General features: G+C 49.7%; 1 protein-coding gene across 2 annotated transcripts in view; it reads left to right on the top strand.

Moving 5' to 3' along the window:
* Window positions 1-19,772, top strand: part of AFMID (arylformamidase) — a 142,252-nt gene that overhangs the window by 89,350 nt on the left and 33,130 nt on the right. For both annotated transcript variants that reach the window (XM_086949464.1, XM_086949463.1), the window contains exons 8-9: window positions 10,850-10,928; window positions 13,271-13,406. In XM_086949464.1, the coding sequence (XP_086805590.1) occupies window positions 10,850-10,928; window positions 13,271-13,406 (215 nt within the window). The remainder of the gene's footprint in view (window positions 1-10,849; window positions 10,929-13,270; window positions 13,407-19,772) is intronic.

Raw genomic sequence — 19,772 nt, 5'->3', positions numbered from 1 at the left:
AAAGGCAGTAAGAAATCTCAAAATGATCCCACAGAAGCAGTGCCTTCTACACAATGAAACACTCAGATGCTTCTTTCCACACCTAATATACCTTCCGAAACTACAAGCAAGTATCACTCTTGTCATGTTGTGTGAAGATTAAACAAATACTTTGTGCCTAGGAATATCACTCTTTAAACTTTACAAAATGCTGCTTTAAGACAGGTGCTACATCTTCATCAATGGAATGGATCATACCAGCCCTCCAGACACTGGCTCCCTCTAACCAGATACTTTGCCTTCAACAAATTCTGCATCATCCACAAGGCCATTCAACACAAAGGAACTACTGTTCCTCCAAGCGAAATTGCGAACATACTTGCAGAAGAGAACACTTTTCTCTAGACTAGCACCTTGCATGCCCATCCTCCTACAAGAAGAAGAGCATTGGTGAAGCACTATTTCCTGTACAAGCAGCAAAACCTTGGAACTCCGTCCAGGCAAGGATAAGAAATAGGCAGTACCATGAAGGAAGTGCATACTTGTCTTTCCCCTAACCAAGAATATGGAATCATGCCGGCAGCTTGACACCACTAAAGCTGGAGAACTTCAGAGCTCAGTCCGATAAAAGTAAAAACATTAAAAGATTGACTTCAATAGGAAATGAAACCTTGCCAATTTTAACAAGTGCCCGCCATTGGCTACTTACTTATTTATTTATTTAAATGTTTAACAATAAAGCAATCCAGATCTATGATATGGAATTCTCATTGGCTGGGTCGAGAGGGACTTTCTTGATGACCAAATGTATGGCAATATGGGGACGTACTTTTGAAGGAAAGTGTAAATTGCTAAAAACTGCTAAAAAAACCTTTCCATCTATTCTTTACTTCTTTATATTCTATTTATCCTCCTGTTTTTTTAAGTTTTTCCTGAAGGATTACATCAGATGTTTTTTTGTTTATATGTGTTTTGTTGGTTCGTATTCTGATGCCATTATCTAGTCAATAAAGACAATATTTTAAAATAAAAACAATGAAGCAATCATCAACCTCCAAAGTAATTAAGCAAACAAGGTGCAATGTTTAATGTGTTGTATTATGGGAAAATGTAACCTAAACATCAGAATCAAGTTTATTCTTAGATTTGTTTTCCAGAAATGTACATAATGTTGTGGAAGCCCCTGAGAATGATAAATGCTGGGCACAGCAAGTTCTAAATAGCGGGCTTCCTTGTAAGAATGTCTTTGCTTTGTGAGCCTCGTTTTCCACCATAGATTTTAGTTAAGCTTGCTGGCATGTAGTCTTGAGTGTGAGACTTTCTTTACAGTTTGAACTTTGAACATGCTTGAATAGGAAACCACTGTGTAAAGCCTCAATCATTTGGGCTAGTTGCTCATGTTTCCCCCCCCCCACATCCCCTCCTACATTCCCCCCTCTCTGAGCGGCCCATATGGACCAGTCAGGCCATGTGATATACGACCTATGTAAGATCTTCAGCTGCACCAATCTAAGCCTCATCGGGATTGCCACAACTCGTGGGGAGGACACCGCCTCCTGCCAGTCCTCATCATCCAATTCCAGTCCGTCCTCCTGCCACTGCAGTCTAAGGTGCCCCAATGGGTTTTCCGTATGGTTTATGAGTTTTTTATATATTAAAGAATTCGTTTTTTTCAGAAAAGTGGCAATCTAGTACTCTATCTTTTAGTGAATGGGGGGTCAGGGAGTGTTGTGTCCCGGGGGATATGTGTTAGTATTGCATGTCGTACCTGAAGGTACCGGAAATATTCTCAGTCGATCAAATGATATTGTAGCTTGAGCAGAGTCAGAGGACAGAACCGTACCCTTTCCCCAGATATCCTTTATGCATGTAATGCCAAAGAGGTCCCATTTGTCGAAGCACTTCGACTTCTACAGACTTCCCAACTTTTCGGAATTCCATAATGGGGTGGCGAGCGTAAGTCTTCCTTCTCACTTAAGGTGTCTTTTGGCCGCATGCCACACCTGGACGGCATGCGCCGTGGGACCCGTGAGATGGAATTTGCGGGGTCCCGCATATAGTGCTCTGGTATAATCTCCGCCCTGGCAGCAGCCATCGATCCATCGCATATCCGGGGTCATTAGGGGCCCCATATATCCCGTGATTAATTGCAGCCAATTGGAAGGGCCAATAATATTTTTTGAGGTCCGGCAGCCCTATGCCCCCGTCGTACCAGGGAAGGGTGAGTTTGGAATAGGCTATTTGGGGTTGACCATCCCAGAGTAGCTGCCTCTGAAGGGACTGTCAATCTAGTCCAATGCAACCTCCGGGTTGTCGAAGAACCTGGTCCTCCATTCAGCCTCCACTCTCAAACACGGTGGAAACATCATTGCATACCGCAGGCCCTTGTCTCTCAGGTTCCTCTTCACTTTTGAAAAACGTTAACGCTGTTTCTGGACAAGTTGTGTAAAGTCCGGAAAGAAGGAGAGGGTGGCATTCTCGTACCGGAGCGGCCTGCCTGCAGTATAACATCCCTATCCCTAAAATTCAGGACCCGCTTGGGTGGCACCCCAGGCCTGGGCCGTCCCCGGGCACCCTGTGCGCCCACTCAATTGTGAAAAATTTACCCAGTCCCTTGGGCTTGACCAACCCCTTTTGTACCGCTTTGTTCGCCATAAGTTGGCAGGGTATACTCAGATTTGAGTCTCTTGCTCACTTTGCTACTGGATTCAAGCAAGCCTGGCTGAAGACGGCTGTAATGCCAGAAACCGGTCCTAGGAAGCTTGAATCCGGTCCAGGGAAGGCATGGCTTGGCAGTTCAGGCTGGACTGTTCCCAAGAGGCACAGGGTCAGACTGATTTGAATATGGCCATGTCTGAACTGGGGTGGCAGAGTGGGCCAAAGAACGGTGATGGATCAAACCCAGATCTGTTGACTGGGTGTGAGTGTTTGATTGGTTCAGATGCTCCGTCCATCACCACCCCCTTTTGTACCGCTTTGTTCGCCATAAGTTGGCAGGGTATGCTCAGACGTGAGTCCCTTGCTCACTTTGCCACTGGATTCAAGCAAGCCTGGCTGAAGACGGCTGTAATGCCAGAAACCGGTCCTAGGAAGCTTGAATCCGGTCCAGGGAAGGCATGGCTTGGCAGTTCGGGCTGGACTGTTTCCATGAGGCACAGGGTCAGACTGATTTGCATATGGCCACGTCTGAACTGGGGTGGCAGAGTGGGCTAAAGAACGGTGATGGATCAAACCCAGATCTGTTGACTGGGTGTGAGTGTTTGATTGGTTCAGATGCTCCGTCCATCACCACCCCCTTTTGTACCGCTTTGTTCACCATAAGTTGGCAGGGTATGCTCAGACGTGAGTCCCTTGCTCACTTTGCCACTGGATTCAAGCAAGCCTGGCTGAAGACGGCTGTAATGCCAGAAACCAGTCCTAGGAAGCTTGAATCCGGTCCTGGGAAGGCATGGCTTGGCAGTTCGGGCTGGACTGTTCCCATGAGGCACAGGGTCAGACTGATTTGCATATGGCCATGTCTGAACTGGGGTGGCAGAGTGGGCTAAAGAATGGTGATGGATCAAACCCAGATCTGTTGACTGGGTGTGAGTGTTTGATTGGTTCAGATGCTCCGTCCATCACCACCCCCTTTTGTACCTCTTTATTTGCCATAAGTTGGCAGGGTATGCTCAGATGTGAGTCCCTTGCTCACTTTGCCACTGGATTCAAGCAAGCCTGACTGAAGACGGCTGTAATGCCAGAAACCGGTCCTAGAAAGCTTGAATCCGGTCCAGGGAAGGCATGGCTTGGCAGTTCGGGCTGGACTGTTCCCATGAGGCACAGGGTCAGACTGATTTGCATATGGCCATGTCTGAACTGGGGTGGCAGAGTGGGCTACAGAACGGTGATGGATCAAACCCAGATCTGTTGACTGGGTGTGAGTGTTTGATTGGTTCAGATGCTCCGTCCATCACCACCCCCTTTTGTACTGCTCCTCCTCCAGTTGCTCATGTTTTTGAAGAGGAAGCTTGTCGTGGATGGCGGCTTTCAGTGGATTGAGTGTGGATTGTGCTATGCCTGCCAGGACTGAATTTCCAAAGTCAAGTTTAGACACAATCAAGTTATGCATGGCAAATTTAGTTGTCACATGTCAGAAAAGTTGCCAACCACAACCACCACATCCACCACCCCCACATCCACCACCCCACATCCACCACATCACCACCACATCCACCCCCTCATCCACCACCACTTTCACCACAACCACCACATCCACCACCCCCACATCCACCACATCCACCACCTCCACATCCACCACCACATCCACCCCCTCATCCAGCACCATCACCACCACATCCACCATCAACACCACTACCACATCCACCACCACATCCACCACCACCATATCCCCCAGATCCACCACTACCACATCTATATGTGTGTGTGTGTATGTGGCTCTGTGTGTGTATGTAGGTGCACCCCCCACCACCACACCCACCACCACTACATCCACCACCACATCCACCACAACCACCACCCCATCCACCACCACCGCATCCACCATCACCACATCCACCGCATCCACCACCACCACATCCACCATCACCACCACATCCACCATCACATCCACCACATCCACCATGACATCCACCATCACCTCCACATCCACCATGACATCCACCGCCACATCCACCACCACATCCACCACCACCGCATCCACCACCACCACACCCACCACTACATCCACCACCACTACATCCACCACAACCACCACCCATCCACCACGACCACCGCATCCACCGCCACCACCGCATCCACCATCACCACATCCACCGCATGCACCACCACCGCATCCACCACCACATCCACCATCACCACCACATCCACCATCACCACCATATCCACCATCACCTCCACATCCACCGCCACATCCACCACCACCACATCCACCACCACCACATCCACCACCACCGCATCCACCACCACCGCATCCACCACCACCACCACACCCACCACCACACCCACCACCACTACATCCACCACCACATCCACTACAACCACCACTACCACCACCACCGCATCCACCATCACCACATCCACCGCATCCACCACCACCACATCCACCACCACCACATCCACCACCACATCCCCCACCACCACATCCACCACCACATCCACCACCACCACATCCACCACCACATCCACCATCACCACCACAACCACCACAACCACCACCCCATCCACCACCACCACCGCATCCACCACCACCACATCCACTGCATCCACCACCACATCCACCATCACCACCACATCCACCATCACATCCACCACCACCACATCCACCATCACATCCACCGCCACATCCACCACCACCACATCCACCACCACCGCATCCACCACCACCGCATCCACCAACACAACCACACCCACCACCACTACATCCACTACAACCACCACCCCATCCACCACTACCACCACCACCGCATCCACCACCACCACTGCATCCACCATCATCACATCTACCGCATCCACCACCACCACATCCACCACCACATCCACCATCACCACCACATGCACCACAACCACCACCCCATCCACCACCGCATCCACCACCCCCACCGCATCCACCACCACATCCACCACATCCACCACCACGGCATCCACCGCATCCACCACCACATCCACCATCACCACCACATCCACCATCACATCCACCACCACATCCACCATCACATCCACCGCCACATCCACCACCACATCCACCACATCCAGCACCACCACATCCACCACCACCGCATCCACCACCACACCCACCACCACTACATCCACCACCACATCCACTACAACCACCACCCCATCCACCACCACCACCACATCCACCACCACCACCGCATCCACCATCATCACATCCACCACCACCACCACCGCATCCACCATCATCACATCCACCACCACCACATCCACTGCATCCACCATCACCACCACATCCACCACCACATCCACCATCACCTCCTCATCCACCATCACCTCCACATCCACCATGACATCCACCGCCACATCAACCACCACCACCACATACACCACCGCCACATCCACATCCACCACCGCCACATCCACCACCACATCCACCATCACCACCACATCCACCATCACCACCACATCCACCATCACATCACCACCACCACATCCACCACCACCTCCACATCCACCATGATATCCAATACAACCACCACCCCATCCACCACCACCACCGCATCCACCACCACCACATCCACCGCATCCACCACCACATCCACCATCACCACCATATCCACCATCACATCCACCACCACCACCAAATCCATCACCTCATCCACCACCTCATCCACCACCGCATCCACCACCGCATCCACCACCACATCCACCACGCCCACCACCATCACTTCCACCACCACATCCACCACCACTTTCACCACATCCACAACCACCACATCACCACCACATCCACCACCTCCACATCCACCACCACCACCACATACACCCCCTCATCCACCACCATCACCACCACATCCACCATCAACACCACTACCACATCCACCACCACCATATCCCCCAGATCCACCACTACCACATCTATATGTGTGTGTGTGTGTGTGTGTATGTGTGTGGCTCTGTGTGTGTGTAGGTGCACCTACCACCACCACATCCACCACACCCACCACCACTACATCCACCACCACAACCACCACCCCATCCACCACCACCACCGCATCCACCACCACCACCACATCCACAACCACCACATCCACCACCACATCCACCACATCACCACCACATCCACCACCTCCACATCCACCACCACCACCACATCCACCACCACATCCACCCCCTCATTCACCACCATCACCACCACATCCACCATCAACACCACTACCACATCCACCACCACATCCACCACCACCATATCCCCCAGATCCACCACTACCACATCTATATGTGTGTGTGTGTGTGGCTCTGTGTGTGTGTAGGTGCACCCACCACCACCACATCCACCACACCCACCACCACTACATCCACCACCACAACCACCACCCCATCCACCCCCACCACCGCATCCACCACCACCACCCCATCCATCACCACATCCACCATCACCACCACATCCACCATCACATCCACCACCACCACATCCACCATCACCTCAACATCCACCTCCACATCCACCACCACATCCACCATCACCTCCACATCCACCACCACATCCACCACCACCGCATCCCCCACCACCGCATCCACCACCACCACACCCACCACCACTACATCCACCACCACATCCACCACAACCACCACCCCATCCACCATGACCACTGCATCCACCGCCACCACCGCATCCACTGCATCCACCACCACCGCATCCAGCACCACATCCACCACCACATCCACCATCACCACCACATCCACCACCACCACCACATCCACCATCACCATGACATCCACTGCCACATCCACCACCACATCCACCACTACCACATCCACCACATCCACCACCAACGCATCCACCACCACCGCATCCACCACCACCACCACCGCATCCACCACCACCACCACCACACCCACCACCAATACATCCACCACCCCATCCACTACAACCACCACTACCACCACCACCGCATCCACCACCGCATCCACCATCACCACATCCACCGCATCCACCACCACCACATCCACCGCATCCACCACCACAACCACAACCACCACCGCATCCACCACCACCACATCCACCGCATCCACCATCACCGCATCCACCGCATCCACCACCACATCCACCACCACCACCACATCCACCATGACATCCACCGCCACATCCACCACCACATCCACCACGTCCACCACCACCACATCCACCACATACACCACCACCACATCCACCACCACCACCACACCCACCACTACATCCACCACCACATCCACTACAACCACCACCCCATCCACCACTACCACCACCACCGCATCCACCACCACCACCGCATCCACCACCACCGCATCCACCATCATCACATCCACCGCATCCACTGCCACATCCACCACCACATCCACCACTACCACATCCACCACATCCACCACCAACGCATCCACCACCACCGCATCCACCACCACCACCACCGCATCCACCACCACCACCACACCCACCACCACTACATCCACCACCCCATCCACTACAACCACCACTACCACCACCACCGCATCCACCACCACATCCACCATCACCACATCCACCGCATCCACCACCACCACATCCACCGCATCCACCACCACAACCACAACCACCACCGCATCCACCACCACCACATCCACCGCATCCACCATCACCGCCTCCACCGCATCCACCACCACATCCACCATCACCACCACAGCCACCATCACATCCACCACCACCACCACCACCACATCCACCATGACATCCACCGCCACATCCACCACCACATCCACCACGTCCACCACCACCACATCCACCACATACACCACCACCGCATCCACCACCACCACACCCACCACTACATCCACCACCACATCCACTACAACCACCACCCCATCCACCACTACCACCACCACCGCATCCACCACCACCACCGCATCCACCACCACCGCATCCACCATCATCACATCCACCGCATCCTTCACCACTACATCCACCACCACATCCACCACCACCACATCCACCACCACATCCACTATCACCTCCACATCCACCATCACCTCCACATCCACCATCACCTCCACATCCAACATGACATCCACATCCACCATCACCTCCACATCCAACATGACATCCACCACCGCCACATCCACCACCCCACCACCACATCCATCACCAACACATCCATCACCACCACATCCATCACCACCACATCCACCATCACATCCACCACCACATCCACCACCACATCCACCACCACATCCACCATCACCTCCACATCCACCATGACATCCACCACAACCACCACCCCATCCACCACCACCACCGCATCCACCACCACCACATCCACCGCATCCACCACCACCACATCCACCACATCCACCATCACCACTACATCCACCATCACATCCACCACCACATCCACCATCACATCCACCATCACCTCCACATCCACCATGACATCCACCGCCACATCCACCACCACCACATCCTCCACATCCACCACCACCGCATCCACCACCACCGCATCCACCACCACTACATCCACCACCACATCCACTACAACCACCACCCCATCCACCACTACCACCACCACCGCATCCACCACCACCACGGCATCAACCATCACCACATCCACCACATCCACCACCACCACATCCACCGCATCCACCACCACATCCACCATCACCACCACATCCACCATCACCACCACATCCACCATGACCTCCACATCCACCACCACATCCAACACATCCATCACCACCACATCCACCACCGCCACATCCACCACCACATCCACCACCACCACCACATCCACCACTTCCACCACCACCGCACCCACCACCACCACCACCACATTCACCACCACATCCACCACCACAGCCACCACTTCCACCACCACTTCCACCACCTCATCCACCACCACCACATCCACCATGCCCACCACCATCACTTCCACCACCACATCCACCACCACTTTCACCACAACCACTTCATCCACAACCACCACATCCACCACATCACCACCACATCCACCACCACATCCACCCCCTCATCCACCACCATCACCACCACATCCACCATCACCACCACATCCACCACCACCATATCCCCCAGATCCACCACTACCACATCTATATGTGTGTGTGTGTGTGTGTGGCTCTGTGTGTGTGTAGGTGCAAATGCAATGTTCTTGGATTTTCGTCACAATAAAATACACTGAACATAATCTTCACAAAAGTTATTTACGAACGTTTAAGCTATTGCCATTATAAATTACAATAACTTTTATTTAAGTATTAATTATTTACAAAATTAAAAGCCATTGTTATTTGTCATATCAAGATATCTAAGTCACGTAAATACAACACACATTGCATTACAAATGCTATAGGTGTCACATTTGCAAAAGTTAACACTATTGACATTGTAACTGACAAAGCTATTAATTTTGCTACTTTCAAAACCAACACATAAATAAAAAAAGTGTCATTTACAATACCAATAGCTCAAACTTTCCTAATGCGAGACCTATTGCATTTCCAATGCTTGTTTTAATGTGGACGGTGTAATGCATTTTTTTCCCGTTTGTCACATCCAGGAAAAGGGACAGTAAAAAAGAACAATAATAAAGACACCCACACACTGGGGCAATGCTCTGAGTGTGTGGGGGTCATTAATTTTTGTGTTTTAGAAAAACAAACTTTTGCTTTGGGATTTTGTTTCTGAAAAAGAAAACAATGTCACACGTTTGGATGGCCGTTAAAACAGCCATCGGTCCACCATTAAACTTTTAGTACTATTAAAGAGACCATCGTGATTCAGCGCACAGAGATGACCGCTGGGCCGGTGGTGGGCGGCGTAACCTTGAGACGGAGGTAATGGCCTCTGCCATCGTGACTGACACTACTCCATCCGCCAACCTATAAATCAGGCACTAGTCATGTCTCTGGGACTAACCGTGTGCAGTGACATACTCTGAGCAGACCCATGCACGCCCCTCGCTGACTCGTGCAGCAGCATTCTATGATGGGATATGCTCGTCTCCCTGGGAGCTTAACATGTCTAACGACACGACTGCCAGAGAGGCTGAGGTATGATGCGATTGGGGGCCCTGCAGGGCTGGAGAGTAGAGTATAATGACAAAGGTATATTTACCACCAGGTAATCACACACTGTGCTCTGACAGCTTCTTGCTTTTATGCTGTGTTTCAGGTGCGTTCCTGGTCAGTGGGGTGTATGACCTGCTCCCCATCACGCGCACCTACGTGAACCTGCCGCTGCAGATGACAGAGTGAGTGTCGCTGGTGGGCCTGATCAGCTTCTTTGATGGCTGACTGCAGAGGGCTTTGAATACTTCTTGGTTATTCTCTTACTATGTGACTCGTGTAACTGCTGCTTTGCCAACTCCGTGAAGCGCTCTGATACCTTCGGGTCAAGTGTGCCCTGTACAAACCACGAAATGAATACACTGAAGTATAGCAACAGGAAAAGGCAGAAGAATATACTCAATGTGCTACGTACGCTCAACAGATGGCAAGCATTAGTGGCACACTGCAGGCTAGAGTAGGGGAAGCGGGTGAGGCTGACTCTCACATTTATATGAAGACAAATCCCAGTCTCCAAACTGTTTTCATTAAGTCTTATTCAAATGTGGTAACCTGATTTACTCTAGCCCCTAATGCTGCCACAAAATGATCCATTAATTCCGATGTGCCTGGCAAGAATGGTTCCCGGGCACAGCAGAATTTGTGAGCTCAGCGGGAACACTGTTATTTAGAGGTATCCACCCTGAGATTCGCCTTCAAGCACTTGAAGTCTCTGGGTGTAATACTGGGGAACAACATGCAGACATTCGCATGGTAAGTCTAATTACCACATTTTACTTTCCAAAAACTCATAATCCCTGGTATTTCCCACTTTACTAATAAGTGTTGCTATTTTAATAGTACTTTAATGGTACTTAATTTGCCAACCTTGGAAGGAAGGAAGGTTGCGCTGGCCTTGCTGGGATTTCAATTCATGACCTGCTGTAGACAGACCATGCATCTTTCAGAGATGACCAGGAAGCTCAGTGACCCATTTTGTTGGGACATTTGTAGAATTTTTCTTTGTTAAGAAAACATTATCTTTTTTGTAAATTTGGTTTTCATTCCACTTCAAACTAAGTGAATGTTTTTTAGGTGGGTAACAGTTTGGACTCACAGGCTGACTAAATGGCTTGAGTGGTGACACTGAGGTTTAGCCAGCCTTCTTCTTAGGGTAGGGGGTCCTACCTTCAGCTTCTCATATAACCGTATACCGGCTATTAAAGGCCCGCTCCAGCGTCAGCAAGGGCCTCAATGGTCGGTATAGCCCACCTACGAAGGGCTATAAGGATATTAGAACATTTCGCCACTAGAGGGCAGAATGTTATAACAAATAAAACAGTCCTAGTAGATGCTCCTTCGAAATGGGTTGAATGTAATTTATTGTGGTTATCACACAGTGACAGGACACTGGAAACAGCATTGTCCTCAGATAGACATGTCCATAATCTGCCTTGTGCATATTCACTGACTCTTGAAAGTGAGTGTTATGTCAGCATATAAGCCTGGTGAGTTGAGTGCTACACCAATATGGGAAATGCAGTCTGTACATTCCTGTACTGATAGATCTTCTCCTTGCTTTAAACTGTTCCTAATTTGCCTAACTTTGTAAAGTGCTCTGACGTCTATGATTAGAGTCCATAGTATATGCATGTACACAAACAAGTAAAGGTATGAAATAAATAAGGATGGAAGGCTGAGTTTGATTTGGTGATATTCGAACATGCCTGCTTATAAGCCACAGGACTTCTAAGCAACAGCTGTTATTTCACTAGGCCATATTACCTGCATAAAGACAGAGCTCCCCCCCCCCCCCCCCGAGCTCCTTGGGGTAGTTACATTCCATGCTGTAATAGCCTTGGCATCAGATATGTGTTGCTCCAGTTTTTGTTGTGTAGTGGCGACTTTGGGATTGCTAATCAAGATCAAATGCATTTATTTTGAAGAACTGAATCTTGAGAAGGAAGTTGCCTTGATAGATAAAGATCTGTTTGTTGTGCTTTAAAGATCTTTAAAAAATCTCTTGCCTGCGCCGGTTTACAGGCAGATGCATTTCGCACATACATCATGCATTCCCCGAGCACATGATTGTTGCATCCTTAAAACACCATCTTGCACCCACATACACTTCCATATGAACACAGGTATACCCATTGATAGACACATCTTGAAGGATAGTCTGACAAATGCTCAAGCACATACACCCTCGAGCTGGTATCCGTTCACCGTCTTGGGTGGACTTTCCTGGCGGGGTGGGGATAGATGAATTGATGGGGTGTTAGGGATTGCATGGGGGTGATTAGATGCATATGGCTGTCTGTTCCTTTAGAGCTGCTGTGGGTGTTTGGGTCATGGATAGTTTTCTGTTTTTGTTTCCGGTACTCTGCTGGTAATGTTCATGAACGAGTTCAAGGTCTCCTGCTGTTGCTGGGTTGGAGTGTCCTGGAATAGCCAATGCATTTGGTTAAAACTGAACCTGACATCCTTATCTGAAGAGCCACCTTGTGAAGGGTGCGTGTTCTGTCCTGACTTCTGTTTCTCGACTTAGGGAGGTTGCGTTGAGGAACAGCCCAATGCAGCACTTGCAGGATGTGAAATCCTCAAATAAAAACTGCCGGATTGTGGTAGCCGTGGCGGAAAATGATTCTCCAGAGTTCCAGAGGCAGTCTCGGGAATATTTCCAGGTATGTGTCCAGGAACTGGCTGAAATACCCTTTGTAGCCACAAACTATACTTCCTCTCTGACTTTGTGGAACGTGATTGGCTTATTGCTTCCTTTCCTGGAGCCTGAGCAATGAGCTAGTCAACGCATTATGGACAGAGCCTCCGGGTCTAGTCTGAACTGAATGGGCAGAGCTTGAGTCCGTCCTCTCCTCCTCCAGAACCTCTTGGACGACTGTCAGGTCAGACTTCATTCTCTGAATGTACTGATCTATTTCCTGCTAATCTCCTTCTTCCCATTAACTTCCTCTGGGTCTCCTGGGTGAAGGCTATTCCAGATTTCAGTCTGTGTCCATATTCTATGCCTCTACTCTCCGTTCCTCCCAAGATCCTAGTGGATGAAGGCTGGTATAGATGGGACTGTGTGTAAAATCTCTACCCCTCTGGTTCTCTGCTTCTATCTAGGAGTCCCCCAGGGATCTATTCTCTCCCCATCTCTCTTAAACCTCTTTATGGAACCCCTCACCATTATTCTTAAACAAGCTGGAATCAACTACTCCCTCTATGCCAATGATACCCACCTTTACTATAAGATCAAAACCCACGCTGACATCCTTCACCTTAACAACACCCTCACTAAATCCAATCCTGGTTCCAAACAAAATCATCTCAAACCGAACCCTATAAAAACTGAAATCACTCTCTTCTCCCCTAAAACTAACCCTCTCCCCATCCAAATCTAGATCTCCGACCTCTATGCCCTCAATTGCTCACTCTCCTTGTCTATCTCAGTCAAATCTTTTGGTATCTCCATTGACAATAACCTTATTCTCAAAGCTCACATCAAAAATTTGTCAAAAGGAGCCCTCTTCGCGCTCAACCATCTTAAGAAAATTAAGCCCTTTACACCATCAGAAGACTTTAAAATAGCAGTTCAATCCCTGGTTCTTTCGTAAATTGATTACGGCAACGCCATCCTCACCGGCATCCCTAAGGTCCACCTAGCTCCACTCAAATCTGTACTCAACCTTGCAGCGAGGCTCATCATCGACTGCAAACATTTCAACCACATCTTCCCAGCCCTCAAAACTCTTAAATAGCTCTCTATCGAAGGCAGGTCTGCCTATAAAAATGCTTGCATTACACACAAAGCCCTCCACCTAAACACTCCGCCATACTTCGCCACAAACTCTATTTAGCGGGCACTTCCCGACCTCTGAGAAGTACTAAGGCTCTCCTCCTTGTCCCACCTCTAATCCATACAATCCTGCTCCTTCTCCAGTAATGCCCCACTCACCTGGAATGCCCTCCCTAAAGACCTGCGATGCAACCCTTACTCTTTCAGCTTTAAAAAGGACCTTAAAGGGCACCTCCTCAATAAATATTGGGGGTCTTAACTGGAACCCATTTTTCGATCTTCCTGGTCACATATGTATATAGTTCTTGCTCTAATATCTGTTTTTGTATATTCACAAACCGTTTCTCTTTGTTAACCTGTTATAATTCCGTGCTGTTGATTTTTGTTCTTTTTATTGTGTTTTTTTATTGTGTTCTTTGATTCGGCCTATCACCCGACCCTTCTTGTGGGTGACGTACTTCTGGTGGGAGGCGGAGGCGGGCCCTCTTTCTCCAATCTTTATTTCTTTTACTTGCCGTCTCAGACGCGCAGCGGACGCGTGCAGCGCCTACAGCAGGCATGTCTGCACCCGTCCCGCCTGTACGTCGGCAGGCGCCAGGACCCCTTTTCCTGGGCCTACTCAAACTCACACTTACTCCAGGGAGTGCCTGCTCGCCATGCAAGCAATACCTTGCGGCAATCATAATCTGCATCCAGACACTCAACAAATGCAGTGCAATAAGTGTGGGTTCAGAGTTGGGGCAACCGCTATGTCCCCACTCGGGACCCCTAGCTTATCACATATTAATATCTTCAGGTTGAACTTTAGGTCTCTAGTGAAACACCATATAGAAATATTTGATCTCCTCCAGGATTTCACACCAGACATACTCTTTCTAACGGAAACATGGCTAACCAACGGCTCTGTGGCAATTGCTGCTCTGGCCCTCCCATCAGGTTATTCTTTGTTCGCACAGAACAGATCATATGGTAGGGGTGAGGTCCTAGCAGTGATATTCAAATCAGCCTTCCCCTGCACTCTCCTACCCCATGACATCCCCGACTGTGAATGCGCACTGTTTAAAATCTGTTTATCACACACTTTCACCTTCACTGGGCTTCTTATTTACCGTCCCCCAGGGCCGTCTATGGCCTTTCAAGAGGCCCTTGCTCTTTCAACGTCCACCTTTGCCCTTGAGGCAGCCAATTTTAGCATTCTGGACGACCTGAATTTACACCTGGAACGCCAGGACTCGCAGGAGATTACTAACTTCCTGGGAGAAATGGAGGCCTAAAATTAACTCAATTAGAAGTGGGCCCAGCTCATCTTGCAGGCCACCAATTGATCCTGTATTTTCAAACATTTGCTCTCTTTAAGACCACGCCCCTCTCCAGTTAGCCTGGACAGACCACTTTCTTATTCATGTGAGCTTCGACCTAGCTGGCGCCCCTTTGCAGATTTCTCATCAAACTACCATGAAAAGACCATGGCACAAACTGGATGCCCCTGGCTTTGCGTCCAGTTTAAAAGCATCCTGTCCTGTATGGCCCACTGATCTGGAGGAAGCTGGTAAAGCCTACAGGAGCTGGATTAGAAACACACTTGACCGCTGTAACCCTAAAAAATTGACTTGTGTTAAGCGCATACAATCACATGCTTGGTATAACGAGTCCCCAAGGCGGGTGAAAAAAACGGTGTAAATCCCTGCAACGCATCTGGAGACCTACCTATGACCCCACAGCAAAAAAATGTTACAGCCTGGTGATCAAAGCCTACCACAAACTTGTCCAAAAGGCTAAAGCTGCATTCTATACTAATTTGATTACATCAAGCTCTAACCCCTCCAAAACCATTTTTTCTCTCATAAATGATATGACAAAACCCTTAGCAGGAACTAATAATATCATCTCCACCAACCTGCACTGTGAAGTTCTGGCCCGCTACTTTATTAATAAAGTTGATTGTATTTATACGACTCTCGACGTGAGAAGGATGGCACACAACCATGGCCATCCAACTACGCATCGGATCCCTCCCACGCGTTACAAGATCTACCTCCTTTGTCCTGTAAAGTCATGGAAACTCCGTCAAATAAGGTGAAATCAGGTTCTCTGTACGACCCTGTAAAACCTGACACCTTCAGGAAGTTTCAAGACTGTATCTTGACGGAGGGCAGGGCACTGATCAATAGATCACTTCAGTCAGCAGTGCTTCCTAAATCTTGGAAACAAGCCAAGGTTGTTCCAATACTGAAAAAGCCTTCACTGGATGCATCTGCCCCAGAGAATTTCCAGCCTATCTCCTTGTCCTTTACTTGGCTAAGGTCATGGAATTCCATGTTAACACCATCCTAATCAAGTATCTGGAAGAAAATGAGATTCTGGACAGGTCACAAAACAGGTTCCGGCCTAAACACAGCACAGAATCCGCTTTGCTGACAGTCACAAAGCAGTTGAGGGCAGCACTGGATGAGGGCAATACTACAGCACTGGTGCTGCTCGATCTGAGTTTGGCTTTTGACACGGTCTCCCATGAGACTCTGCTCCAACGTCTCAGGGAGATCGGGGTCAGCGGCACGGCCTGGGCCTGATTTGCATCTTTTCTATCTGATCGCGCTTTCCAGATCCACGCCCCTCCATAACAGTCCAGTACTTACCCCCTATGCTGCGATGTCCCTCAAGGCTCTGCTTTGAGCCGTACACTCTTTAGCGTGTACGTACGCCCTTTGGCCCTCCTGGCCAAAGCCCGGGAGATCAATATGATATGCTACGCGAACAACACGCAGCTGCTATTTACATTCTCCAACAACCCCGCCCTTGACCAACTGAGGTTCCAGGAGGATGTCTTGGCAATCTCAGATTGGATGGCGGAAAACTACCTCCAACTCAATTCCTCTAAAACGGAGGTGCTTCTGGTTGGAAGAGACTCTCACAAATGGGACTATCAGTGGTAGCCCGCTGCACTGAGCCCCCATCCCCAGCCGAAAAAGCACAGTTAAGAACTTAGGGGTCCTGATGGACAACTCCCTCTCCTTCGAACTGCATGCCAAAAAAGTGGCAGGTACTTGTTTCGGCCACTTACGTGGGTTGAAACCCATCTTAGGGTTCTTTGCTGCCCAATCCGTCAAGTGATCATTCAATCAGTGGTCATGTCTCGCCTTGATTACTGTAACAGACTTCTATTGGGTGCAAAACGGTCATAAAGAGACTGCAACAGAATGCAGCTGCCCGCACTCTATTTGCCCTCCCTAAGCATTGCCATACCTCCCATCTCCTGCACCGCCTACATTGGCTTCAGATCGAATGGAGAATTCACTTCAAAACTCTTTGCACCATCTCCTGCCACTGCCTACATTGGCTTCAGATCGAATGGAGAATTCACTTCAATACTCTTTTCCCCATCCATAAGATTCTGTACGGTCAGGGCCCCCAGATTCTGCAGGGGCTCTGCTCACTCTATGTGCCGCCACAAGCACTGCGTTCCGCAGACCTGCACCTGGCCTGTGCTCCCAGGGTGCACAGGAGCAGAGCGGGGGGTGCTCATTTAAGTCCCTGGCCCCTGCCCTTTGGAACTCTAACCCAATCTCGGCTCGCCGCACTCAAAATCACTGGGATTTCAGGAAACAGATTAAAACCTGGCTATTCTCCTCCACCTAGCCGGGGATGCCTGCGCTGTGCGCCTTTGCCCCGTGGTGCCCTACATTATAGGTATCTTCTGGCTGTCCTTCCATCTACCCTCTCACCTTCCACCACTGCTGCCTGTCCGCTAGCGCTGGGACGCCCCGTTGCTGGGGTAGCCATGCGCTATACAAGCTCTGCTAACATAACATAACATACTGTAACTATCCTATACTCATGTAAAACGCTTTGATACCTCTAGTCCAGCCAGCGCTATATAAAACCTCTTAAATAAATACAAGAATAGAAATCTCATCCTCTCTGCATATATTTCTCCCTCTCTCATGCCTTCTCTCTCTCAGTCTTTTTAGTACCAGCAGATGCCTGTCTTCTTAGCTGTTCTCCATCAGGGCCTGTCGGATGAAGGGTGTTCTATACCTTAATCTGTATACACATTGTATGTCTTTCCTCTCTCCAGACACTTCAGATTGAAGTAGGCTCTGTACTTTAGACTCTCCCTGCTTTACAAAGTACGTTGCAAACTCCTGATCTCTCCTCTATATAGTAAAATGCGGCCCTGGTCTGACACACCACTGGAATCACCCCATGTCCCATCTCTTTTCCTCCTTCAGACCTTTATTTATTAGATTTAATATGCAACCAAAACAAGCTGCAGAGTGGTTTTTGGCATGCATGAAACACATAATGAAGTGTTGATGTGAACACATATTATACACAAGCAATAATAAAGAACATTCAGCAGCGGTGCTGTACATTAAATAGATTACACAATAACAAATATACTGTTCCGTAGACCTCCGCGTAAGAGGCATGCAAAAAACGCACAGAGAGCACTCTACCCTCATCTTAGAATGACATTACTGCACATTGTTCCAGTGCCATTACTGTCATGAAAACAGGCCGGTGCCGCGCAGATCTTACCTCAAATGTGTACATTGTAACCCCTTTCACCATCATGAGGTAGTAATTCGTTCTATAATGGGTGCCAGATATAACAAGGTGTAGTAGATGCATGAACTACTGCAGTGTCTACCACCACCAATGAATCGCACCATACTAAACCCTGCAACCACTCTGTCTTACCTAGTGAGGGGCCTGGCAGCCAGCAGATCCATCACTTCCACTGGAGTAGACACACCCAGTAGCCACCGACGAAAAAGGGCAGCAGTGGGAATCAGAAGGTTTCAGTCTGCCCTACTTACGGGGTTCCCCACCTTAGGTAGTTCTCAGGCCCTCACCACAGCAGCACTCATTGTCCACCAGGCTCTGGTGGGCGGGGCGGGGGCACTCCAGCAAAATGCCCCACTCAGGGTTTCAGGATGGAACAATTCCACAGGCATCCCTCTACCTTCCCAGGTAAAATCAAGACCATATTTCAGGCTATCACTGTCACTGCACTCACAGGTGCTTTGTCCTGTAATAGTAGGACCGTCTCCCTCTTCTGACAGCCATTAGAGGGTTCTTTTTATTGATTTATAAACCCCCCGTAGTGTTCTGGAAGTGGAGGATATGCTTGCTTGCCTTTTCCCTCCATCCTCCCTCTTCTGCGATTCGATGACCGCACTCCGGACACCATTAATATGACCTGTGCTGGTGGGTCACCAGCCCGGCCACAGCTGCTAAAATAAGAAGT

This window comes from Lissotriton vulgaris, unplaced genomic scaffold (genome assembly GCF_964263255.1).
Source record: "Lissotriton vulgaris unplaced genomic scaffold, aLisVul1.2 SCAFFOLD_2294, whole genome shotgun sequence".
Classification (NCBI taxonomy): Eukaryota; Metazoa; Chordata; class Amphibia; order Caudata; family Salamandridae; genus Lissotriton; species Lissotriton vulgaris.
The sequence above is the reverse complement of the archived record's forward strand: the minus strand, read 5'-3'. Positions and strand labels throughout refer to the sequence as shown.